Source organism: Aotus nancymaae, unplaced genomic scaffold (assembly GCF_030222135.1).
Source record: "Aotus nancymaae isolate 86718 unplaced genomic scaffold, 86718_ANA_hifiasm-v0.15.2.pri h1tg000053l, whole genome shotgun sequence".
NCBI classification, from domain to species: domain Eukaryota; kingdom Metazoa; phylum Chordata; class Mammalia; order Primates; family Aotidae; genus Aotus; species Aotus nancymaae.
In genome coordinates, this window is record NW_026988467.1 from 9,614,883 (window position 1) to 9,640,018 (window position 25,136).

The 25,136-nt window shown below is 43.1% G+C and overlaps 1 protein-coding gene across 7 annotated transcripts in view; it reads left to right on the forward strand.

The window, feature by feature from the left end:
- Positions 1 to 25,136, forward strand: part of VPS13D (vacuolar protein sorting 13 homolog D) — a 286,887-nt gene that overhangs the window by 206,789 nt on the left and 54,962 nt on the right. For 6 of the 7 annotated variants that reach the window (XM_021669824.2, XM_021669823.2, XM_021669826.2 and 3 more), the window contains 2 exons: positions 16,786 to 16,918; positions 21,175 to 21,370. In XM_021669824.2, the coding sequence (XP_021525499.2) occupies positions 16,786 to 16,918; positions 21,175 to 21,370 (329 nt within the window). The remainder of the gene's footprint in view (positions 1 to 16,785; positions 16,919 to 21,174; positions 21,371 to 25,136) is intronic. The other variant, XM_064363284.1, reaches the window with a different exon arrangement.

Genomic DNA, 25,136 nt, shown 5'->3' on the forward strand with positions numbered 1-25,136 from the left:
CATCTGTGGAGATAAGAGCGGCAGGGGATCCGCTGGGATCCTGCTAATCAGGCCTGCACTTAGACCCCACTGCCTGGCCAACAGGCTGGTGTCAGAATGTATTAGGCAGCCCTAGTCAGGATAGGATGTGAGCTAATTAAAGGCCTTTTACACAGAGGAGGAGGTGGAGGAGGAGGGTGGAAGAGAAAAGAGAGAGAATGTGTGTGTGTGTGTGTGTGTGTGTGTGTGTGTGTGTGGAGGAGGAGGAGGAGGAGGAGGAGGAAGAAGAAGAAAGAGATTGAAGTGCATTCCCCGAATTTCCAGCACACTCTTTATTCCTCTGTTTTATCCCTCAATACAGAAGAAAACAAGTTAGAGGCTGAGTGTTTGGTTATTTCTAACCTGAAATTGTCATTCATTCTGCCTGATGCTGTACTGGTTTTAACTGCTATTTTTGTGGAATTACATATACTCTGAAAGACATCTTTTGCCACAGTCTCCCTGGGAACATCCTGTTGTTAAAATAGTATTGGTCAGCTGCTTGAATTTTGCCCTTTTCTCTGACTGTGACATATCAGGGCAAAAATAGGGACCTCCTTGTGGTGTGTTGTAGGTTTCTCCCTTCTGCTTGGAACGTCCATTTACCAGCTGTGGAGGGTACTGCTGGGAGGATGGAGTGAGTCACTGTACAGCGTGTGCTCTAAAGTTTGGTTGTTGAGGTGGCAATGGTAGTAGCTTGGTGCTGTGGTTTAAAATGCCCAAGCATGCACTATCTTGAAAATACTGGGTAGTCCTAGCATACTACTGGATTTGAGTTATACCTACTTAAAGAAAAAAGCTCATTTGAAAATGTTTGATTTTCCTGCACTTTTGTTTGTTTATTTAGCCTGTATATTCCTCCCACCCCCAGTCAGCAGCAAACTAACTTATTTATAGGCCTAAGAAACATTTAAGTCTGTGGTATTTTCTTAATCAGCCTGGTAATGATACATTTTTGAAAGTGGGTTTGTTCACACAGAAACCTAAGCCTTTATTGTATTATTCTGATACATTCCACATAAGTTTGTTGCTGTGCAAAGAAACATTTAGATTAATCTTGTACTACATGGTAACAATCCTAGGAAATTCCAATCAAAAGCCAACAACCTGTTTCCTTCATTCTGGACTGTTGGCGTCTGGCTTTGTCTGTGGTCTGATAAGGAGTAACAACAATGTTAATTTTGTATTTCCTTGGCTTTTGTCTCACATAATCTTTTGTCAGAGTCGACCAGGAGGCTTGTCAGGCTTTCCGTGCAATTTATGAAATAGTTACAATAGCGTAATTAGCCCTGTGGAATATGTTAGTGTATCCTTACTGTAAATGTTCAAAATGTTAATTACATTTATCTTTATTTCTAAGCATTGTTATATAGAAAACATAGGCTAGACACTGATACTGATTGCCCAGTTGAAATAAGTTTTGAATTTAAACTAGTAGCTGAATGAATAGCTTTAAAAATGGTACTAACATTGGCCGGGCACTGTGGCTCACGCCTGTAATCCCAGCACTTTGGGAGGCTGAGGTAGGTGAATCACGAGGTCAGGAGTTCAAGACCAGCCTGGCCAAGATGGTGAAACCTCATCTCTACTAAAACTACAAAAATTAGCCAGGTACGGTAGCAGGTGCCTATAATCCCAGCTAATCGAGAGGCTGAGGCAGGAGAATTGCTTAAACCTGTGCAGCAGAGGTTGCAGTGAGCCGATATCATGCCACTGCACTCCAGCCTAGGCGACAGAGTGAGAATCTGTCTCAAAAAAAAAAAAAAGATACTAATATTCTGGGAGACTGAGGTGAGCAGATTGCTTGAACCCAGGAGTTCAAGACCAGCCTGGGCAATGTGACCAAAAAACCCATGTCTACAAAAAACACAAAAATTAGCTGAGCGTGGTGGCACGTGCCTGTCATCACAGCTACATGGGAGGCTGAGGGGAGGATCACCTGAGCCTAGCAAGTTGAGGCTGCAGTGAGCTGCGTTCGACCACCACATTTCTGCCTGGGCAACAGAGCGAGACCCTGTCTCAACAACAACAACAAAAAGATACTCATATTTATTGACTGCTTCACTATATGCCAGGTACTGTTCTGAGTCTTCATTCAAATTGATTTGTTTAGTCCTCATAACGACCCTGTGGAATGCTAGTTTATAAACGGGGACACTGAGGTTCAGAGAAATTAAGTAACTTGCCCAAGGTTACAAGGAAAGCCAGTAAGAACCTAGATTCTCTGATTCCGAGCCCGTCCTCTTAGTGCCAGTGCAAAAGCTACACTCTATCTAGTAGGCTTCATTCTTGAACCTCTCTGCAATATTGTGTTGGCAGGGATTAACCATGTAAAGATTTATTGTCAAGGGGATACGGAGAATTTGAGTCACAGTTTAAAGTTATTTCCTGTGCTACCCTCTATTGTATAATTAGCTCTTTTGTAGATGCTATACCATCCAGACCAAAGCGTGTGACTGAAACCAGGAAATTGTTCTAACCCTGTCTGAGACACTAGAAGGAGTTTCGACTTTGTTCTAACTCCACACATAGAGCTGACTATAGATTTAGGTGCAAAAAGCATAACCTCATGTTAACAGGTCAGTTAATTATTGTGTCTACAGAGCAAGTTCACTATATATGGACAACTAGAAATGCCAGGTTCTGTGCTAGGCACAGGTGACACAGAAATAAACAAAACAAAGCCCTCTCCCCTCTCCTTGGGGTCACCATCAAGCGGGGGAGGAGGCTTTGCAGTCACACACATGTGGGAAAGTATTCCAGGTTTGACGCTTGGCATCGATGCAGGTTCCCGTGGGGGATCTTAAGAAAGGGCAGACTCTTCTACCCAGGGCAAGGAAGGCCTGCACAGCGGAAGGCATGGCAGTGCCCGATCCTGAAGTCCAAGGAGATGCTTGCCATGTGGACAAGAGACAGGTGGGGACAAGGGGAAGCACTCAGGGAGCAGCCCCAGCAGGAGGGAGCCTGGGATGTGCAGCAGCAGGGCCTGGGGAGGGTCAGTGGTGCCGGAGCTTAGCAGGTAGGCCTCTGGAATGAGGAGCTGGCCTAGTGGGGAAAAGACTGGCCCATTGTACATCCCTTTGTTTCCCCTTGTTTCACCCCCACCCGCCGCTTGAGTTTAAAGGAGAAAAGACTAAACTGAATGTTTCACTTTTTGAGCCTAGTATTGTTGTTTGTCATGATCTGACCGTCATCTGCATATATACAATGTTAACTATTAATTTTTTCCAAGTATTTTTATGTGGACAGAACAGTTACACCTTTCACTGAGAGGGCCAAACAGACAAAAACAACAGCCTGTCACACCCTGAGTAAGGGTGGGGGGTACCCGAAAACCCTGACTCACTTTTTATATAATTAGACCTAAAACCAAACCAAGTCATAGCTTGTTTGCAGTAGGTAGATTGCAGAGTTACCAAACGGTTCTTTCTGGCCAGAGGGATTCAGTCTAGTACAAAGTCATGAACTGCCTCCAGCATTTCTCATTAACCTAATATCTCCATCTAGAATAGAAATTCACCCTCCCTAAAGCCAAGAGCAAACAAACTAAGGGTCCTTGATAAAGGAAAAGAAGGCCTTTAGACCTCAAAAACAACTGACTAGAAAGGCAGGACAAAAGGAGGGAGGGGCTCATTCTTTGTGCTTTCCTGCATAATTTGAAGCTCAGCAGATGGAGTGTTTACCATTGATCCCAAACCACATTTTGGGGAACTAACTTTTCTTTCTTTTTTTTTTTTTTTGAGACACTCTCTCTGTCCCCAGCCTGGAGTGCAGTGACGTGATCTCGGCTCACTGCAACCTCCACCTTCTGGGTTTAAGTGATTCTCCTGCCTCAGCCTCCCAAGTAGCTGGGACTACAGACACACACCACCACGCCCAGCTGATTTTTTTATTTTTAGTAGAGACAGAGTTTCACCATATTGGCCAGGATGGTCTCAATCTCTTGACCTCCTGATCCGTCCGTCTCGGCCTCCCAAAGTACTGGGATTACAGGCGTGAGCCACCGTGCCCAGCTGTTCCACCATTTCTTTACACAAAGCTAAACTAGATATGAGCTAAATTTGAGAAAGAAGAGCACATTCCATATGAGAATGTGGTTCATGATTTTATAACCCAACCCACCCCTGCCCCATCCATTCCAATGAGTAGATTTTTCTCTGAGAAATTCATCCTCTTTTTCCATTCAAGGCAACTGTGTCCAATTTTTGATTAGTAATTTTAGTTTTTCATGTATAGACTAAAAGTGGATGTTTATCTTGAGGCAGGAATGACCACTGTTTTTCTGCAATTGTTTAGAGTAAGGCTAGGTAGATTTCCTGTGGACTTCTTGGAACCTTTGAGCCCTAATGTTTTCCCTGCACTCAGAAATCACAGTACTAGATGGCATCTTTCCAGCTGTTGGGATGGGAGACAGGCTGAGCCCTTTGACTCCCAAGGTTGAACTTAGGTTGAGCTAGTTGGCAAATTTGGCAAATAAAGGGTTCCTTGAGCAAAACCTGGGAAAATGCCAATCAGGATGGACTCTCCCAGCCCTGGCTTTCTTAGCATATCTTTATCTTAGTGTGTGTTCTGCAGCAGTCCCCCCACCATCCCCTAAAACTTGAGCATTTGTAGCTCATCACTTATGTCCTCAACTCAGTAAACTGAGTCACTGTTATAGGACTTAGAGAAATTTGCATATACTATGGACTGAAAATTAGCATCCCCCTAAAATTCATATGTTGAAATTCTAACCTCCAAGGTGATGGTGTTAGGAGGTGGGGCTGTTGGGGGTGATTAGGTCATGGAATTAGTGCCCTTATCAGAGAGACCCCTGAGAGCTATCTCACCTCTCTACCATGTGAGGTTACAGTGAAAAGATGGACCCATGTCTATGAAGCAGCAGGCCCTCATCAGACACCGAATCTGCTGTCACCTTGATTTTGGACTTGCCATCCTCCAGAACTGTGAGAAACAAATTCCTGCTGTTTATAAGCCACCCAGGTAATGGTATTTTATTATAGCAGCATGAACACACTGAGACAGCCCGTAACACAGAATGCTGTTTCTTTCAAATTTTCTTGAGTTCTTACCATGTGATTTACTTGTCTTTTTCATTGATCCTTCCCTGTTCAGTGGGGAAACACAGATCTGCACCCAGCCCTTGCTGACCACATGAAGCCTAACATCTCACCTTCTCCTCCCTGGCAAAAGAAGAATTAGATAGTGAGAGGTGTTCTGAGTTTTGGAGAAAGTTCGCCATTGTTGGGATGCTCGCATGGCAGAGCTAGCTGCCTGTGCTCTGAGTCAGAACTGACATTTTGAGATGTCTTTGGACAATTTTGGAAAATTCTTGGCCAGTATCACTTTCAGTATTGTTTCTGCCCCCTTTTCTTTCTTTCTTTTCCTTCTGTGACTCCAGTTATGCAGAATTTGGACTGTTTTACTATGTCCCGTATGCCTCTCATGGTCTTTTTTGCATTTCACTCCCTTGGTTTTTATTCGTGTTTCATCTGGATATTTTTTACTGCCTTATTCTCTAGTTTGCTAATCCACTTTGGTGCTCTGTCAACTCTGCCGTTTCACCATTTATTAAAATCTTAATGTTACTTTTCTGGTAAAACTCTCCATCTGATTTTTCTTCTGAAGATAGTAATCATACCATACTGGTGATTATTCTTGTCTTTTTTTTTTTTAGTTTTCATCATTTAGTCCTGTTTTCCTACATATCTGGAAATTTTAATTGAATGCCTGACATTGTATAAGAAAGATTTTAGAGATTCTGGCCAATATTATTTTTCTCCAGAGAAGAGTTAATCTTCTTTCCTTCTACCTCAGGTGCCCAGTTTTTTAATCTCCCCCCGTGCATACCTCCCCTGCATTTTTAACCTTTAATGTGCAGCAAGGGGTAAATAACAGCAGGAATTTCCCAGAGGGACTTGTATTTTCAAAAGGATCAAAGCCTGATGCTTAAAGAGAAGAGTCTGGAGGAAGGATTCTTTTTCTTGGGATAGACAATGGAAAGACGAGGGTGGGGACAGTGTGTGTGAGGTAGAAAGTAATCCGCTTCAGCTCCTGGAATCATGACAGAGGACTTAAGGAAACTGAGTCCTAAAGAATCAGTTCTGTTTAAGCAGGAAAGTAGGTGAATCTTTTTATAAACAAGGGTTAATTAGCTCTCTTTTAAGTAAAAAGTACATTGAGGCTGGACAAGGTGGCTCACGCCTGTAATCCCAGCACTTTGGAAGGCCGAGGTGGGTGGATCACCTGACGTCAGGAGTTCGAGATCAGCCTGCCCAACATGGCAAAACCCCGTCTCTACTTAAAAAAAAAAAAATACAAAAATTAGCCAGGCATGGTGGTGGGCAGCTGTAATGCCAGCTACTTGGAAGGCTGAGACAGGAGGATCGCTTGAACCCGGGAGGCGGAGGTTGCAGTAAGCCGAGATCACGCCACTGCATTCCATCCTGGGCGACAGAGCAAGACTCTGTCTCAAAAAAAACAACAAAAAAAAAACAAAGGTACATTGAACCATCTCTCTCATTTTGCTTTCTAGTCATTGAAGGTTTTCCCTTAAAAGCAACAAAAGGCATCAGAATAGGCCAGTGTAGCCACCTTTGGAAAGGGCAGATGTTGAGTTAAGTGGATTCTGTTGTCTTCCATATTCCAGGACTTTTCAGATCTGAAATCAGTTAACCTGGATATGGCTAATTCAGGCTTAAGACACCAGATCTGCTGGAAATAGACATGAGTGTGCATTTTTAATGTCCTTTCCCAGGTCACCCTTTGTGGGTTGAGAGATAGCAAAGGTTGGAATGCTGACTGAAAGGCCACTGAGGAATCCAAGGGACATCTAGGCAAATCCTAGGCAAAGACCAGAGGTTTCTAAGGAACTGTTGGGATTTAGCTAAGCTGCAAGTTTATTTTTATTTTAGCCCATCTGAAAGGTGGGAACATTTGAGTTCATTTTTAAAAGAACCTCCTTTTGACCTTTCATTTGAGCCTGGGATCAAGTCAGTTTTCTGCAGAAACGAGACAGGACTTAATTTAAATATCTTAGATTTGAACTACCTCCCATTCCCATTCTACCTCCTCCGAAAAAGACAGTTCAACTTCTTTGTTCTCCCAGATGCTAAAGACCAGTTCCCAATTGGTGGTCTTACCCAGATACATCACACTTGCATATAAGTAACTTCCCTGGGCATTACTAGAAGTAAAATATTGGCTTTGCATATGTATCTTTCCTAAAATGCAGGTCTGTCCTACCCACCATCATAAAAAGTAAGTTGTTAGAAACAGTAGCTTAGTTTCCACTGCAAATGGTATATTACTCTTAGATGGGTCAGGGGTATTTCAAATAGCAGAAGACTGACAAAGATCGGCCAGGCATGGTGGGTCACACCTGTAATCCCTGCACTTTGGAAGACTGAGCAGGCGGATCATGAGGTCAAGAGTTTGAGACCAGCCTGGCCAGCATAGTGAAACCCCATCTCTACTAAAAATACAAAAATTAGCCAGGCATGGTGGTGCGTGCCTGTAATCCCAGCCATTCGGGAGGCTGAGGCAGGAGAATTGCTTGACCCCAGGAGGTGGAGGTTGTAGTGAGCTGAGATCACACCACTGCTCTCCAGCCTGGGCAGCAGAGTGAGACTCTGTCTCAAAAGAAAAAAAAAAAAAACTGGAAAAGATGAAGAGGAATGAAGACTGAACCAGAGGAGCTTTCAAAATCTTTTTTTACTCTAGGAGCATGGTTGGTTTTGCCTGCTCTCTCCCCATAGTCCTTTTGCTTTCACCCTCCTTCCCCCATATCCCCCTATATTTGTATCTCCATGTATGTTTAGTACTGGCACATGAAACAGGCCTTTCCAGAGCAGTAGCTTCTTTGGGAGTTAGTTTGTTTGACCAGACAAGCTCTAACTAAGCAAATGTTTTAGCTTTGGCACCCTACCTCCTTCAAGAAATCATTCTCCTATAAGAAGCTGAGGTGGAATAGGAGACTTCTCCTCCATAGGTAGGACCTCTTGAAATCACTGGTCCCAGTCTCCACTGCAGTCTGGCCTCCATCTTCTTCCTAGTATAAACGGTACACACTAGTAATGTAAGCTGGTGTGGTGTGAAGTGATCCATGTAACAGACATGTACCAAGCCTCCTATTTCTTTGGGGCCTGCTTCAGATAGAGTAGTAGCTTCAGGAAAAGAGAAGTGGATCCAGGAAAGGTCTCCGTGATGGAAGTGGGTCAGGTGTCTTAGTGAGAGATGTGTATCAAGAAAGAGCACTGGAGCCTGACTCCTCTTTCTTGTCCAGATATTTGCGTGTAATTTTTCAGAGATCTTTTAATATACTTTTGTCAGCTGCCTTCCTTTGTCAGTTCTGCTACTTGGGAGAGAAAAGAGATATGCCTGATGTCTCTGTATAAAATTCGCTGGCATTTAGGAAGGAATTTTTCTACGAAGACGGTAGCAAAAGTCGTGGTTGGGTTCCCTCTCTAAGTTACCCAGTATCACACATAGATACTTATCAGACTTTTGTTGGAAATGCTCATGGTCTTTCCAGCTTTATCTGTAAATTGAGCATAATAATACTACCTCACAGGATTGTTGTGAGGATTAAGCTAGTTAAATATTTCATTGAGGCGAGGCCCCAAAGAGTGGCTGGCACATGATGAACATCGTTGGCTAATGATCATGATTCCAGAAGTTACACTGTGGTCTTCAGTAGTTGGAAGTTTGCCCCTACCTCCTCTGCTGCACACTCATCTAAAACTTAATTTATTTAAAGAAATAGTTGGGAACAGATTTCTTTCTAAAAACCTCAAAAAACTTATTCCAAACCCTTGGAACCTATTTTACTCTTGCCACAAGAAGCTCAGTTTATACTGGTGCCCAGCATCTGTGATTATTGTCTCTGACATCACCAACCTCCTTTCTTCTAAGCCGTTGGTACTAAAGTGAATATAGCTATTCATTTGAAATACAAAGTACTTTGCAAGAATGGAGTTCTTGTGACTAGGAAGGAGATAATCTTGAACTTCTTTTCTGTTGAGTAATGTTCAGTTTCATCTCTGAAGTTCTGTATTTTGAGATTATAATTGACATGTTTATGCTTTCCTTTGTTCTAGAATGGGCGTGAGGTGATAGTTTAGGATGAGACATGCAAGACCCCTTCTGTCAAGAAGGCCCACAGTGGATCCTAGCTGAGTAAGACCTGAAAGGCGTGACACAATTCTGTCCACAACTGGGCTTCAGGATTCATCCTTCCTTCATAATTCTTTATAATCAGTGTAGAAAAATCATAGGGAAAGTAGGATTTGACTGAGACCTGACTTCATGTTGATGATCAGTTGTCTTGATTCTACCTGTGTACATCCTGCTTATTTCTGTGCTTTTTACCTTAAGACATACTCCACCAATCCTTTTTAAGGAAAAAGCAAAATCCTATTATGGGAATGCTTTAAACCACTCTGAGCTTCCAGATTAATCTGAAACAGCATCTGAGTTCATAACTGGGTCAGAGTTGCAGAATAGCAAGAGAAACTCGCCAGTTCAGCAGGCATGTGTCTTGGGTTAGTTAAGACAGCAGGACAGTCCTGAGGTCTGACTGCCTTGCATGTGTTTCAACCTTGTGTGTTGAGATAATTCTGGGTGGCTTTAGATAACTTTGTTTCTTAACTGCAAAGGGAGTGTCTGTTGCCTGATAAGTGTTTATCTGTGAAATAGCAACATGGTGCACATCTTAAAGTAGGAGGGCTTTTAGATCTCCAGAGACCAAAAAACAAAAAAAAAAAAAAGCAAGGTCATTGGCTTAGGCATGTTACTGGAATGGGATGTCAGTCCCAACTTTAAAATGCCTTTATTATTTTTATTCAGGGACCCCTTTCTGGATTCCTCCCCTCTTTTCACTTTGGCTTAAGGGCTATATGTAATCTATAACCAAGTGGAACTGAAAACAGACAAACGCGCTCTACTTCTAGTGGATAGAAATCTGGAATCCAGAAATGGTTCCTTCTTGCCAAACCTCAACTTGTTCCGTGCCTTTTTTTTTTTAATGTCTCTTCCCAGTCTCCCCACTCCTTCATGATTTGGCTGAGTGAGGACTAGCTGTTTGGTTTGCCTTTTATTAATAATAGACATTCACTGATTTTCAGGTCACATTTTCCTTTAACTCTTCTCTGTTTACGTGTTATAACAAAAGGGTTCTTCATCATCAGGGCAAAACTCACACTCAGAATAGTTTTTAACTGTGAATATTTTAGCACTATCAAACAGAAGTCAGTGGTGAAGACTCGTTTTGAAGTGATTTAGGTCTTACATGACTCAAAGGTGGTTTTCCTAGTAGTACACCAGCAGAGTTAAAAATGACTCTGAAGTTGAAGGTCGCAAACTACTTCTAAGAAACTTGTAAAAAATTATGGCCAAATGCTATACCAAGCATTTTGCATTAATTATACTCTTAACTCCAAAACAGTCCTTTACAGACCAAGCTTGATGGCTCACGCCTATAATCCCAGTACTTTGGGAGGCTGAGGCAGGCAGATCACCTGAAGCCAGGAGTTCAAGACCAGCCTGGCCAACATGGTGAGACCCTGTCTCTACTAAAAATGCAAAACTTAGTCAGGTGTGGTGGCGCATGCCTGTAATCCCAGCTACGGGAGGCTGAGGCAGGAGCATTGCTTGAACCTGGGAGGCGGAGGTTGCAGTGAGCTGTGATCACGCCACTGCACACCATAACAGAGTGAGACTCTGTCAGAAAAAAAAAAAGCAATTCCTTAAAGTAGAAAGAATGTGATTTTAGCAGATGGATAAACTGAGGTTCAGAGAAGTTAATCCTCTTCCACCAGAATGCGTATTTGGTAACTGTCAGGGTAAGATTAACTCTTTTGCCCCTGACTGTTTGACTATATCATGGCAGCCCCCACAAAGTAGCAAAGTTCATGGCAGCCTTACTTACAGACACAATATATAGTTGGGTTTTCCAAATTTATGGGTTTAAACATAGCTTATTGTAGACGGTGCTGATTAGAATGAGAAATGTGCTGGCAGCTGAGGTTCACAGCTGTACAACCTTGTACAGTCTCTGACTTACGGTGGTTTAACTTACAAGTTTTTTTGACTTTACAATGGTGCCAGAGCTATATGCATTCAGTAGAAACTGTACTTCACATTTTGAGTTTTGATCTTCTTGAGCTGGTGACCTGTGATCTGATTACCTCACAGTGCTGGGAAGCAGCAGCCACTGCAGCTCCTAGTCGGCCACGCGAGCAGGAAGAGGGAACACATACTCTACAGTGGGCCCTGCTGCCAGGTGACTTCACCCAGCTGTCAGCTAGTATAAGTGCTCTGGGCATGTTCAAATATGCTAGGTGTATGAATTCCATTTTTACTTACAGCATTTTCAACTTAAAAATGGGCTTACCCGACGTAATCCCATCCTAAGTCAAGAAGCATCTGTACTTGGAAGGATGTAAAACTTCTCCATCACACTACAGAGTCCTGTCACTTCTCTCTCTTTTCCTGTTGTATTTGGTTACCATCTTCCCTGGTGACAAGGAAGATACTGCCACCAGCAATTACTCAGTGAGGCAGAGATATTAAAGAGGAAATTTCCATTAGGTAAATAACTGTGAAAGAAGAACCCAAGAGAAGGGAGAGAAATTCAAGCCCCAGCTCCTGTTACACTGGCCAAATACCTTTGGCACCCCATGCTTGCTAAAGATCATAAAAGGGTCAGGAAAACTGATAGGACAGAACAGAGGGAAACTGTGTGAATTTTTCCCCTTGCCCCATTCCAGCGTCTACTTAAATTTCAGTTTTATGAAATCAACCGTTCAGAGCCAGGCCCCAAACCCAGGCTAATTTGCAGTGTCTCCATTTGTATAGACAATGGGATTATTTTGGGAAGGGGGGTGTTGACAGAGTGTGTGTTAGCTATTCAGTAGAACTGGCATCTTGAACTACTTCTGAGATTTTTACCCCCTTGATGAAAATATTGCTGTATAGAAGTTAATGACCTTGGACCGTGGCCAGAATTCACAAGTGTGGTGTGTGTTGAAGTGGAAGGAAGGGGAAAATCATTGTCTTTGTGAGTGTAATAGCAGATTTTCTGAAGAACATTTTGTTTCTTGGAAACTTTCATTTTAGCTGGAACAACATGCACTTGAAGCCTTAAGTATTTGGTGGACTGGAAATTGCTACAAAATGAGGTAGGCAGATTTAAGTCTCTGCAGATGCTCCTTCTGGTGTTGAGGTATTATGACCAAAGACAATTACAAATTGTCTGCAAATTACCTTCCAGTTGCTAGTCGTTTTCCCAGTTTAGCAGCCTAGCACACCCTGGTGCTGTTATGCCTGCTGCAGATAGCTTCTGCTTTGCTGGGGGGAAATGCCATGCCAAATGTTTTCCACGCACACCCTCCCTGAATCTTCAAGACAACCCTGCAGAATCTGCATATTCCCATTTTTGCATATGAAGAAGTTGAAGTTTAGATAACATACTACTGTTTTTGTTGCATGTCTTGTGTGTTTCAAACTCGGTGTTACATGCCTTACACGTATTACCTAATCCTTACAACGTCCTTGTCGGCAATATTTATATCCCATTTTGAAAAGGAGGAAAACAGAGGCCCGCAAAGATTACTTGTCTGTGATCTCATAGCTGTTGGGTAGCAGTAAGAATTCAAACTCAGGTGTGATAATCCTTCTGTTATGCCACATCCATACTTCCGTACTGAGGTCTTGAAGGCAAGAGGCAGAAACCACTTCTGATTTCTGATTCTCTGTCTCTAGCCTGGCACACGGTAGATCTTCTGCACATGTTGGATTGCTTGGTTGACTGGATGTGTAGTGGATTTGCACTTGCTCACATTGGAACTCATTTCTCCTTTGTCTAAATAATCTAAACCTCTACCTCCAAGCTTCACTTGTCATAATACAGTGAGAAGATGGTATCATGAAGGATGGCCTGGGCCAGGCACTCCCTACGTGATGGTGTAGCTCTTTTGGGTATCTCTGCCCTGTTTTGATGACCATCTTCAAAGTCAAGGACCTGGGTAAAATACTGCTTCTAAGCTTCAGAGAAGACCAAGGCCAGAGGGCACCCAGGATGAGCGCCACTGGAATTCCCTGCCCCCATAGCCCACGTGTTTTCTGCTGTCTTTAAGGGAGAAATAACAGCTGGGCAGGACTTAACCTTCCCACTGAGTTGGGGAAAGAGGTGGAATTAAGGATACCTAACTAAATGCTCCCACAGTAAAAGGAGCCCACATGCTTTATGGTAGTCTGGATTCAGTACTCAGAGTACAGTGAACTGGCCCAGGGTCCTGCCTTTACCACCGTATCCATCATCTAGCTGGCTTTGGTTTAGTTCCTGTAAAACATCTTTCCCGGCAAAATCTGATTAACTTCTCATCAGTACAGGTTTGGTTGGATCACAGATTTCAACATCTACTCAAGTTTTCTGGGTTCTCAAAGCTGTATTTCTAGAGATGAAGACTTTTGTAATGGTTGACTGTTAACAAGTGACAAAGGACAAATCCGGTTGGCTTGCACAAGCCATTTTTTATGGACAGAGAAACAGGAATTCAGACGCAAGTCCTACAGTAAGTTCAGATAGGTGTAGGTACCTTTCCATGGCAAAGGTCTTCACCTTATGGAAGAATCCAGCATTACAGGGAAGAGTGATCTCTTAGGTCATCTCATCCCATCCTCCTTGGGTCAATACAGTGTCTCTTTACAGAGAACACCCAGGACCCAGTTGGTGCCAGGGAGCTGAGGCTGCCACAGCAGACCTAGTTGAAATTAGGCTTTTGGCATAGGCTCACTCATCAACTTCGGATATTAAACTCGTTTAACTGATGGGAGTAGAAGAAGAGAGAGTGATATTGAGCATTCTGCCTAGATGATTCTCCCATATTCTCTTGGAGGGGGAAAGTATTATGGGATTTTTAACTTGCTCCTAGTTAGCTGCCAGCAATAGGTAAAAAGCGCTTTACTGAGTCTCTCTTCCAAGGAAGTATCTCTTCTCAAAGAATGTAAGAGCTTGAGAGAAACAGGAAAGACCTGATTAAGACCCTCAATTGACTGCAGTGCTCCTGGGTCTCTTCAGGTGGAGATATATCCCCTGGAGACACAGGACACGGGCACACCTCACATAATCGTGGTTCTCACTGCTTCTGGGGCACCAGAGAGACACATTTTTGTCCAGAACCTGAAGAACACTGGCAACCTATGAAATTCTAAAACAGAGCAGGGACTCTTTGATTCTTTCCAGAACAAAGGTCACATTTCCTCTCTCTGCAGTTTGTGTCCTGGGTTCCTGCTGACTGTTTCATGTATATGATTCTTACCTTCTCAATGAGATGGTCAGTCCTTGAGAGCAGGGTTCAAAGCTGTTCTTGTTTGTATCTTCAGCAGTACCTAAATCTGTCCTGGGCCCAGAGGAAGTACTTGATAAAGACATTCTACCTTGGGTCATAGATCACATACTGCCAGAGCTGGAAAGGATTTTGGAGACTGTAGAGTCCAGCACTCTAATTTTGTAGGTGGTACCACTCCAAAAACTTACTTAGGAGGCTGGTGTTTATCTGCTAGAAAGAGAGGATTTTATTATATTAAACTGTAGTGCAAATGACCATAATTCTAAATCTTCAAGAGGCTTCCTTCAAACAGTACAGCATGTTCCTCCTTGGACTAGTAGCAGAGTAATAAGAACAGTAAGAATGTTAACTAGATACCAGGCCCTGGAGCCATTGTCCAGAATGCTTCCAGCCACATGGCAAAATAGGTACTCACTATTTTCCATATGCAGAAGGAGGCTCAGCAGTAGGTCACCTCGCTCAGGGTCATGTAGTTACCAGAATGGTTGAGAGAGGACTGCAGCCTGGTTTGGTCAGATGCCCCAGCTTGTGGCCCTTCTGTCCTGTCCTGTGGTGACTCACAGGTGGGGTCTTTGACTGAAGCCACTCCTTAGTGATTCATGGTGCTAGCTTTGCAGCATCCCTTGCTGTTTCCAGTTTTCCTAAAGGAAGCTATGAAATTAATTTTCATTAACTTTAATTTTCTCATTAGACAGGGAGTAATGTGGAAGGCAAAGCAGAAAGTGAACAAATAATGATAGGGGTTTTATCTCCAGCAAGGTCAGGAATCACTGCTCTAGGTTGTAAAATATTTGGACTGAGTAAAAGGCATGAGCCTTCCCATAGCTTCTTCCAGGAACCATCACTTTATGTGGAATTGCTGCTCTGTTCACTAGTCCCTCTTCTGTGCCCAGAACTCACGTGTCACTTGTGTCAAGAATCCTCATGACTGACGGTTTCCAGGGCAGATCTGATCTGTGTAACACGCACCCCAACCCCCTTACCAAAGGAGAATGAAATTGGCCCCCAGATGGCCACCCAGTTCCTGGCTTCCAGGCAGGCAGCTTGCCTTGAGGCTTTCCCCTGAGCTTTATATCTAAGGAACATTCCTGTGAGTTTTCTAAGAGGTTAGTCCTGGGTCATTGGCACTTAAACCACTTGTTTTGGTAGATCCTTCCTGAGAAGGTTAATTATATATTTGATATCCTTCTTTTTTTATGCCTGAATGATGAGGATAAGTACTCTGTGGTTTATTCACTGTCACTTTAAACCTTTTCAGATTGTCTTGTGACAAAACAGAGTTTTATGTCCTTTTTATCCCAGCTTTGATGGATGAGACAGCTTTTCTGGTTAAAGTATGTCAGGATAAATAAAATCTCTGAATTGTGGGGGAGGATGGGTTTGCATTTGAAATCATGAGTTCAAGTCTGCCACCTCCTATGAAAGGCGACCCAACCTGTTAATCTTTCCATCTACTTCATTTTTGGCTTTTGACAAATGGAGCTTGGCACCTCATATAGGTACTCAGTAATTGTTGAATGAATGAAAGAGGGTATTACTGGAGGGAGTTTGATGTCTCCAAATATTTGATACCAAACCCTAAAGCAACAATCTGACACATTTCCTATTTTGAATTCTGCTGATTCTTAGAGCAAAGAGCTTATGTTCTTACCATGATACAGTCCCGAAGCTCATTCTCCTCCCCAAAGCCATTTTATTATACCTTTAATTTTTCAGTAAATTTGGAATGGTATTCTGGAAAGTGAAATCATTAGAGATTTTTAGTAGTTTCTTTGCAACAGCTAGTGTCCCCCATTGCGTGCATCATACAATTTGTATGTGTCCAGTGCTTTTGAGAACCACTTACCTGGGGCAGACCGTATAGGTAACTGCATTTAAAATACTTAAATTTATTTATATTTATATTATTGGCCAGGCACAGTGGCTCACACCTATAATCCCAGCACTTTGGGAGGCTGAGGTGGGCAGATCACTTGAGGTCAGGAGTTTGAGACCAGCCTGGCCAACATGGTGAAACCTCATTTCTACTAAAAATGTAAAAATTAGCCAGATGTGGAGGTACGCACCTGTAATCTCAGCTACTCGGGAAGCTGAGGCAGGAGAATCACTTAAGCCTGGGAGGCAGAGGTTGCAATGAGATGAGATCATACCACTGCACTCCAGCATGGGCTTATCTATCTATCTATCTATCTTTATTTATTTAGTATTTTTGTAGAAACCAGTTTCACTGTGTTGGCCAGGCTAATCTTGAACTCCTGGCCTTGTGATCCACCCGCCTTGGCCTCCCAAAGTGCTGAGATTACAGGCGTGAACCACCGTGCCCCGCATATCTAAATGTGTTTAAGTTTATTTAATTAAAATAGTAAAAATAGTGCTGAGACTTTAAAACTCTTCTCCTGTTTTTAACTCATTCTAGTTTGCCGGGACATTATCAGACGGCTTAGGGAAGACGATGGACAATCGGCATCAGTCAGAGCGGGAGTACATCAGGTACCACGCAGCCACAAGTGGTGAACACCTCGTAGCTGGCATCCACGGCCTGGCTCATGGTAAGTTACGGGTGAATCAGACTCTGCTGCTGCAGGTCCTCAGAGGTGCCTTTGTACCAATCTGATTGCAACTGTAAAAAAGAAAGCTGGGCTGGGCGCAGTAGCTCACGCTTGTAATCCCAGCACTTTGGGAAGCCAAGGCAGGTGGATCACGAGGTCAGGAGCTTGAGACCAGCCTGGCCAACACGGTGAAATCCTGTCTCTACTAAAAATACAAAAATTAGCTGGGCATGGTGGCAGATGCCTGTAATCCCAGCTACTTGGGAGGCTGAGGCAGGAGAATCGCTTGAAGCTGGGAGGCGGAGGTTGCAGTGAGCCTAGATCACACCACTACACTCCAGCTTGAGCAACAGAGCTAGACTCAAAAAAAAAAAAAAAAAAAAACCTCACAACAGAGGAAATCCTGTATTGGTGTACCTGATAGCCTTCCAAGCTCTCTTGCTTTATCCTCCTTGCAGTTGAAATATGACAGCCTGTGAGAACTCCTCATGCGTTTTCTGAATGTTGCACACATTGCAATTCGTATTCGTTCTCTGGCTTCTGTTCCTAAAGTATCATAAGGTGTAATCAACCAGACCTGTTCTTAGAATTGTAACTGCCGCTTTTCTTCTTAGAATTGTAACCTCTGCCTTCTCCTTACTGATCATTCCTTCCAAAGAAATTGAAATGGGGAATTGGTGGCCAGGTTTGTGGCCCAGGTGTTTTTCAGTTTGCATTAATATACATTTACTGAAAGTATACATTTATCTGCCTAAGAGATGTTGGTGATGGCATGAATGTATTTGGTCTTTGACTTTGAATTCTGATTTTTAATGCTTTAATTCTGAGTCACTTGCCTTTTGTTGCGTTTTTCTTAACAACTTCTTAGTACAGCATTCAAGGCCCTTGGAACTATAAATCCAGCCAATTTTTCCAACCACCGTCCCTCAGCCATGCTGCGCTTTGGCCACATAGAGCTATTTACTGCTTCCTAGGTGTGCCTCCAAGTCCTTGTTCACACATGGTCCTTCCGCTCTCCCTCCTCTGCCTCATTTCCTTGTCTACCAAAATCCTACTCATAATCTGTAAGTCCCAACTCAAATACATTTTCCTAGCTGCATTGTCCCAGTTAGAGTTAATGACAGAGCACCAGGGCAGTCTGGATTGTGTATGTCACCAGCTTTGTACATTGAGTTCTCTGATAAATTGAGAATGTGAGGAGGGGAGAAAGACCATTTTGCATTCACCTTTATCCTTGCATACCTCACATGACACCTGGCATGTAGCTCACGCATAGTAAGGCTTAGTAAATTAAACTCTTTGTACCATATCCTTAGGAACCATCCAAAGCTATCAGAGTCACATCAAGACCAATCAGTCTTAATTATCTGCATTTGGAAGAAGAGGAAGGAATATAGACAGTACAAGGTTATATTTCTAATTGTGCTTAGGACACAATGTTTAGAATAGAGTTTTTGTTTATCAGCTTTCCTAATGGCGAGGTTTGGATCAAAATGCCTTTGCTTTTCCTAAGGCTGCCCAACCGTAAAGGAAGCTGTCTAAGGAGACATCAGGCCAGAAGTGAAATTTGACTGAAAGTAATTTGTTTATGGATTTTAAAAGTTGAGTGTTAAGCAATCATTTGGGGTTAAAGGTTCAATCATTCTTTCTAGTAATGGTAATGACAGTACATTAGACTCTTAGAAGACTTTTAAAATGAATATAAAATGCTTTGTTATGTATGGTGGCCTTTATCTGGCCAGCATCCTTGCGATGTGGAGAGAGCATGGCTGTCCTTACTTTCTAGATGAACACACAAATGTGCTGAAAAAATGCATGATCTGTTCAAAGTTGCAAAATCACCTCCCATCAAGAATCATTCCTAGAATATGTACAGCCTCCCCAGGAGCCAATGGCTTCATCCAAAGAGGATCCGTTGAGCTCTGGGTTATATGAAGGCAGTATCCTAGAGTGAGAGTCTTCCTTTAGGATGAAGAGATCTTTAGAAGATGACAAGAACCAGAATCCACTCAATCCCCCTGATTTAAGAACTGGGAATTGTGCTCAGTTCTCTCTGCAGGCCCTACTGGACCCAGGTTCAGTCGTGTTCTGTATCTCGGGTCCCAGTCTGAATTCCTATTCTGTTTATTTTTATTTTTATTTTATTTTGAATTCCTATTCTGTGTGTGCTCTGCCAAGAACTTTGTTTAAAAGTTTGTGAAAGGGCTGGGTGCGGTGCCCCAGGACAGTAATCCCAGTACTTTGGAAGGCCTAGAGGGAGGATCACTTGAGCCCAGGAGTTTAAGGCTACAGCAAGCTGTGATCATGCCACTGCACTCCAGCCTGAGTGATAGACTAAGACCCTGTTTCTTTCTTTTTTTCTTTTTTTTTTCTTTTGAGATGAAGTCTCGCTCTGTCTCCCAGGCTAGAGTGGCACGATCTCGGCTCACTGCAGCCTCCGCCTCCTGGGTTCAAGTGATTCTCCTGCCTCAGCCTCCCAAGTAGCTGGGACTACAGGCACATGCCACCATGCCTGGCTAATTTTTTGGTTTTGTAGTAGGGACAGGGTTTCACCGTGTTAGCCAGGATGGTCTCAATCTCCTGACCTCATGATCCGCCTGCCTTGGGCTCCCAAAGTGCTGGGATTACAGGCGTGAGCCACTGCGCCCAGCCTGAGACCCTGTTTCTTAAAAAAAAAAAAAGTTGGGAAAGGGTTATTACCTCACTGGAGCAAATGGACCCAGAATCCAAAAGAAACATTGGGAATTGTTAATACATTCTCGCCCAAGGAGTTTCCTTTACCAATTTGTCTCACTAGAGCTGAAGAGTCCTGAGAGCTTCCTCACACCCCACTGTCAGAGGGTAAACATCCTGTGAGTGTCCCTGGCATAGGTCCTGGAGATGTTCCCCAGACCGAGCTGCCTCTTCCTTTCAGTGACTGTGACCTCTTCAGCCTCTGCCAGCTTCTGGCCTCTTCTAAGGCTGGCCTTTTTAGCCATTGCTGTCAACTTGCAAAATTTTGGAATGGGTTTTTGACCTGGATTGGTCTTTTGAACTGACTCGATTGAGGGTCCCAGCCAGCTTTCACAGCTTTTTGGGATGCTCTCCATGAAGGTTTTATCACTTACTATAACCACCTATAACGAATTTCTTCAGAGCATCTAGTAGCTTTTACCTTAGTCCAAGCATCCAGTGGGGTTGGCCAGTCACCCACATAGTGTTCTTTGAAAACTGCAAATGTATACAGTCGGCTCTCCATATCCACAGAATCAGCCAACTGTGAATGGAAAATATTTGGGAAAAAAAGATTTCACAGAGTGCCAGAAAGCAAAATTTGAATTTGCTACATGTTTCAAATACTCTGTTAATTTCACACAAATGAAGTGATATGTGGGCATTTGCTACCATAAATAATCTAGAGGTGATTTAAAGTATACAGGACAATGTGTGTAGGTTATATGCAAACACCTACAGCACATTATGTAAGGGACTTGAGCATCCTAGGATTTTGGTATCTGCAGGGGATCCTGAACCAATCCTGCATGGATACTAATATTTCTCTCTTTTTTTTTTTTTTTTTGAGACAGAGTCTCACTCTGTTGCCCAGGCTGGCATGCAGTGGCACCATCTCAGCTCACTGCAACCCCCTCCTCCCAGGTTCAAGCGATTCTCCTGCCTCAGCCTCCCAAGTAGCTGGGACTATAGGTGCGTGCCACCGTGCCCAGCTAATTTTTGTATTTTTAGTAGAGATGAGTTTTCACCATGTTGGCCAGAATGGTCTCGATCTCTTGACCTCGTGATTCGCCCACCTCAGCCTCCCAAAGTGCTGGGATTGCAGGCATGAGACACTGCGCCCAGCCTCTGCTTTGTATTTCATAGGATGCCATCATTTTCAAACTTTCCCCAAAGGCCCTCTTTTCTAGTGTCCTATTGATTAAATCCTCTGTCTGTATCCTCTCCTGATTGTCCATAGGCTGCCCAAGTTCTGGAATTGAAAACTTGGCCACTGTTAACCTCTCAGCTTTTCTTTGATTCTTTTTAAACTGGAACACACTTTACTTCTGACTAACATGTAACATATACCCTCTGACTCTGGACTTCATGGGCAAATCTGCAGGATTCCCTGTCTATAAGTTGGCCTGTCTGTGGCTTCTCTGGCACAGAGATTAATAGAATGCCCTTAAGTTATTCCAGGTGCATGGAATCAAGGGGTTTGGCTTTAAATGCTTTTGCTTTTGTCCTTGTCAGGTTACAACATCCCTTGTCTTTTTCACTAGGTATCATTGGTGGATTGACCAGTGTTATAACTTCAACAGTGGAAGGTGTGAAAACAGAAGGGGGTGTCAGTGGTTTCATATCTGGCCTTGGAAAAGGACTTGTTGGCACTGTAACCAAGCCAGTGGCAGGCGCCCTGGATTTTGCATCAGAAACAGCCCAGGCGGTGAGAGACACAGCCACGCTCAGTGGCCCCAGGTCAGTGGTTGTGGGGGGAGTGGCTTTTGCAGTTTCCAGCCTAGATCTGCTGCTTCTCCTAATCCATTCTGATGTGTTTAATTGTGCACTGTCTTGGTTATAGGATTTTTACTTCAAATCCTTGTAACTGAAATTTCTGACCTGTCTAACGTAAAAACATGAAAATGAGGTACAGAAACTTGGCATTAATTTCTTCAGATAAATATATATATAGCATATTTTATGTATGCTATATATATTTTTTAAATATATTTGTATATGTTGCATGTTGTATATAGGTATATATGAGTATATTATGTTGTTGTTCTGCACTAGAGAGGTCAGAAATAGGATTAAATTGTTAGAAGCTTCTTCTGTTCACCAAGCCAACTGGATCCCTACATGCCCATGAAGAAAACTGTCAGATTGTCAGTTCTTCCTCCTGCACCCTGTGGTATAGTTCTAGAATCCTTGCAGTTGCAGTTTACCACATGGGTCTGTTCCTTCTTCATCTTCCTTTCGCTTGAAAGTGCCAGCCTCAACCTCATAAAGAAAAGTGCCACCCCCGATCCCCCAGCAAGTCGGCAGTTCTGCTGTGCGATTGCTGTCTGCCCTTGATACCAGTTGAGACTGGAAATCAAGGACAGCCCATATGGTTCCAAACCCCACAGAACCCAACCACTTTAATGTAGCTAGTTGTTTGAATGGCCTATTTTAGCCTCCCTTTTCCAGAGTGACTAATTGGGGATTCTTATCAACAAAGGGTATAATGAATGTTAAGGGCTCAGCCAAGCTAGACTCAACTTAAGCCCAGAAGGATTTTGCTCAATAATAGATTTTCCTTCAGTGAATTAGTACACCCTTTTAGAATGCCTAGGGCCTGGCCCACGCCCACACCCTATCACTCCCTCAAATAGGATGTGAAGTGAAATTGTCCCCAATTGAAGTGAATCCATTTGTCTGTCACCAGGAAAACTTACTGAAGACACATTACTGCAGTAGGGGAAATGCTCAGATTGTGGACTAGGGCCAGGCAGTGTGTTGTGCCAGAATGTCTTCCATCTGGAAGCAGCTGAGTAAACTCTGTATGGTTGACTTTAGTTAAGTTACATTCTATTCTCAGATACAAAACTAAAACAATCTTTGAGTCTATTTTGAAGTATTTATGAAGTTGTGGGGAGGGGCAGGCAGTGAGGAGGTTTCAAAAGTATTTGCAGTTAGTTTTTCCATCTCTGCTCGAAGCCCAAGAAGTCTACCTCCAGTATTTGTTAAGATAATAAGACTAAATGAAGTGTAAAGCCGAAGACGCCTAAGAATTCCCAGAGAAGTATCCGTATTCTTCAAATGTCAAAATAGCTGAGGGATTGATTGATAAAAAGGGTTCAAGGTATATGTGATACATTTTTTAAAGATTATTTTGTACTGTGACGTTTAATCATGTTGACAAGAAAGAAATGGGTTGAATTTTATACATTATCATCTTGAAAGTCTTGATGAAGTTTTTCATTCTTTTTAGGAGCACAAGTAATATAGCCAAGGTGCAGAAAGAAAGGCGTTCTTGTCATTTTTGTGAGTTGTTCAGTGGAAGTTTGATTTTGTGTCAGCTAGTACATAGCCATCATTTATTCATTCCCTGTCAGTAAATAGTGATTGAAAATTGCCTATGAACTCAGGGTTGGGAATAGCAGAAACCAAAACTGTCCCTAGTTTTAAAGAGCTTATAATCAAGCAGGGCAGCAAACATAAAACAATCATATAAACACTTAACTTGCTGAAATTGTGACAAATGACATAGAGGAGACCTACAGGGTAACCTCTAGACCATGATCAGAGAAGGCGATGGGGAGGAGGAGCGTGGCTAACCTAGTGATCAGGGGAGTCAAGGCAGGCTTTTCTAGGGAAGTAATGTTTGAGATGAAGCCTGGAGTGTGAAGCAGGAGTTGGCCAGGTGAAGAGAGAATCACCTTCCAGGTTAAAGGGAACTACTGTGTGTGCAATACCAAAAGGAGGAACTTATCACTTATTAAGTATCAGGCATTGTCTTTGTGCCTCCACGTATGGAATCCTGTTTAATCTTCATACTTCATTTACAAAGAGGACAAGACAGTCCAGAGAAGTCATGGAGCTCATCCACAGCCACACAGCTGGTCAGAGACGGTAGAACTCGACTTAGACCCAGCCTGTCTCCTGACCCTATGCCCGGCACCACTGCATCGCACCATGCTGCCTGGGCCTGCGAGAGGGTGCTCATTGGATTTCTCTTGTACATGTTTCAGAGTCAGTTAGTGTAAGGTATGGCATTCCACAGTTTCTTCCCTGCTGACTCAAGATTTACTTTACTATTACCTACACGCTGACATGATTCAGCGTCTTGGCCAGCACTGCATTCTTCTCTGTCTGGTTCCTCTGGCCTGCCACCTCAGCATTATCCGGACCTTAGCAGCAGAGACAATGCCCTAATGAAAGCACTGGGGAGCCATTCACTGTCAGCACTGGTCATTCCTCATCTCAGCCCAATGAAGTTTTACATTTCCATATAGATGAGGCACTCGGGATATAGAAAAGTTGTGCAGCTTGACTCAAAAGCAAACAGTAATTGGGCAGCCTAATTGAAGTTTAACTGAAAGTTCCAACTTTGTAGGCTGCAGAGAAAAAGAAAAAACCATGAAGTTTAACTGCAAGTTTCATGGGATAGCTATCTGCCTCACCATTCATTTCTCCTAGAAACAAAAGCTACGGTGATCATTGAGGCACAGTCTGGTCTTCATATATCCTCAAAGGAGAGGGATTAAGCTTCCATATCTCTTCTCTATTCCTGGAGGTGCCAGTAGTGGGAGAGTCATGGCAGAAGTTACCAGAGGCAGTTGGGGCAGATGTTTGGATCAGTAGATCAATGTCCTTTATTGTGCTGAAAAAGCTAAAATTACAGATTGTTCTGAAGAGATAAATAGTAGCCCTTTCATCAGTGTCCTTCAGTCCATTTGACTAGGTCCAGAAGTATTCATGAGGAGCCATGCGTTAGAGAGAAGAGAGCGCTTGGGCTGGGCATGGTGGCTCACACCTGTAATCCAGCACTTTGGGAGGCCAAGGTGGGAGGATCGCTTGAGCCCAGGGGTTTGAGACCAGCCTGGGCAACATAATGAGACCCCATCTCTTAAAAAAAAAAAAAAAAAAAGCTGGGTATGGTGGTGTGCACCTCTGGTCCTTCCTATTTGGGAGGCTGAGGTGGGAAGAAGATTGCTTAAGCCTGGAAGGTTGAGGCTGCAGTGAGCTATGATTGTGCCCCTACACTCCAACCTGGGCAACAGTGAGACCCTGTCAAAGAAAAAAAGAGAACACTTGATCTGGAAAACAACAGGCCAGAGTCCCAGCTTCCTTACTTATTAACTTTGGGCCCTTGGTCAAGTCAAGACATCTATGTAAGACTCAGTTTTCATTTTTTCATCTATAAATTGGAGATAAGTTTATCTGTCTGTTTATTCTGCTTCTCAGGAGTTTGAAGCCCAACCAGAGTTATTTTAATGTTGAAGCTATAAAGAACTATAAAAATGCTGGGTGCTGTTATTTTAAAGTCATATTAAAGGAGTGCAGAGATCCTTGCAGGTGGAGAAATGTTTCAGTGCCAGTTTGTTCTGATGACACTGTATCTCTTAGGAACATACCGGCTCTCACATTATCACCGAGGGATAAATCACCCTGGTTTCTTGGAAGTGAGTTATAACCATCTCCAATCATCCCAGTTGATTGAACAGGATCCAGGGGTGTTACTCAGGGTTTTTCCCCACTG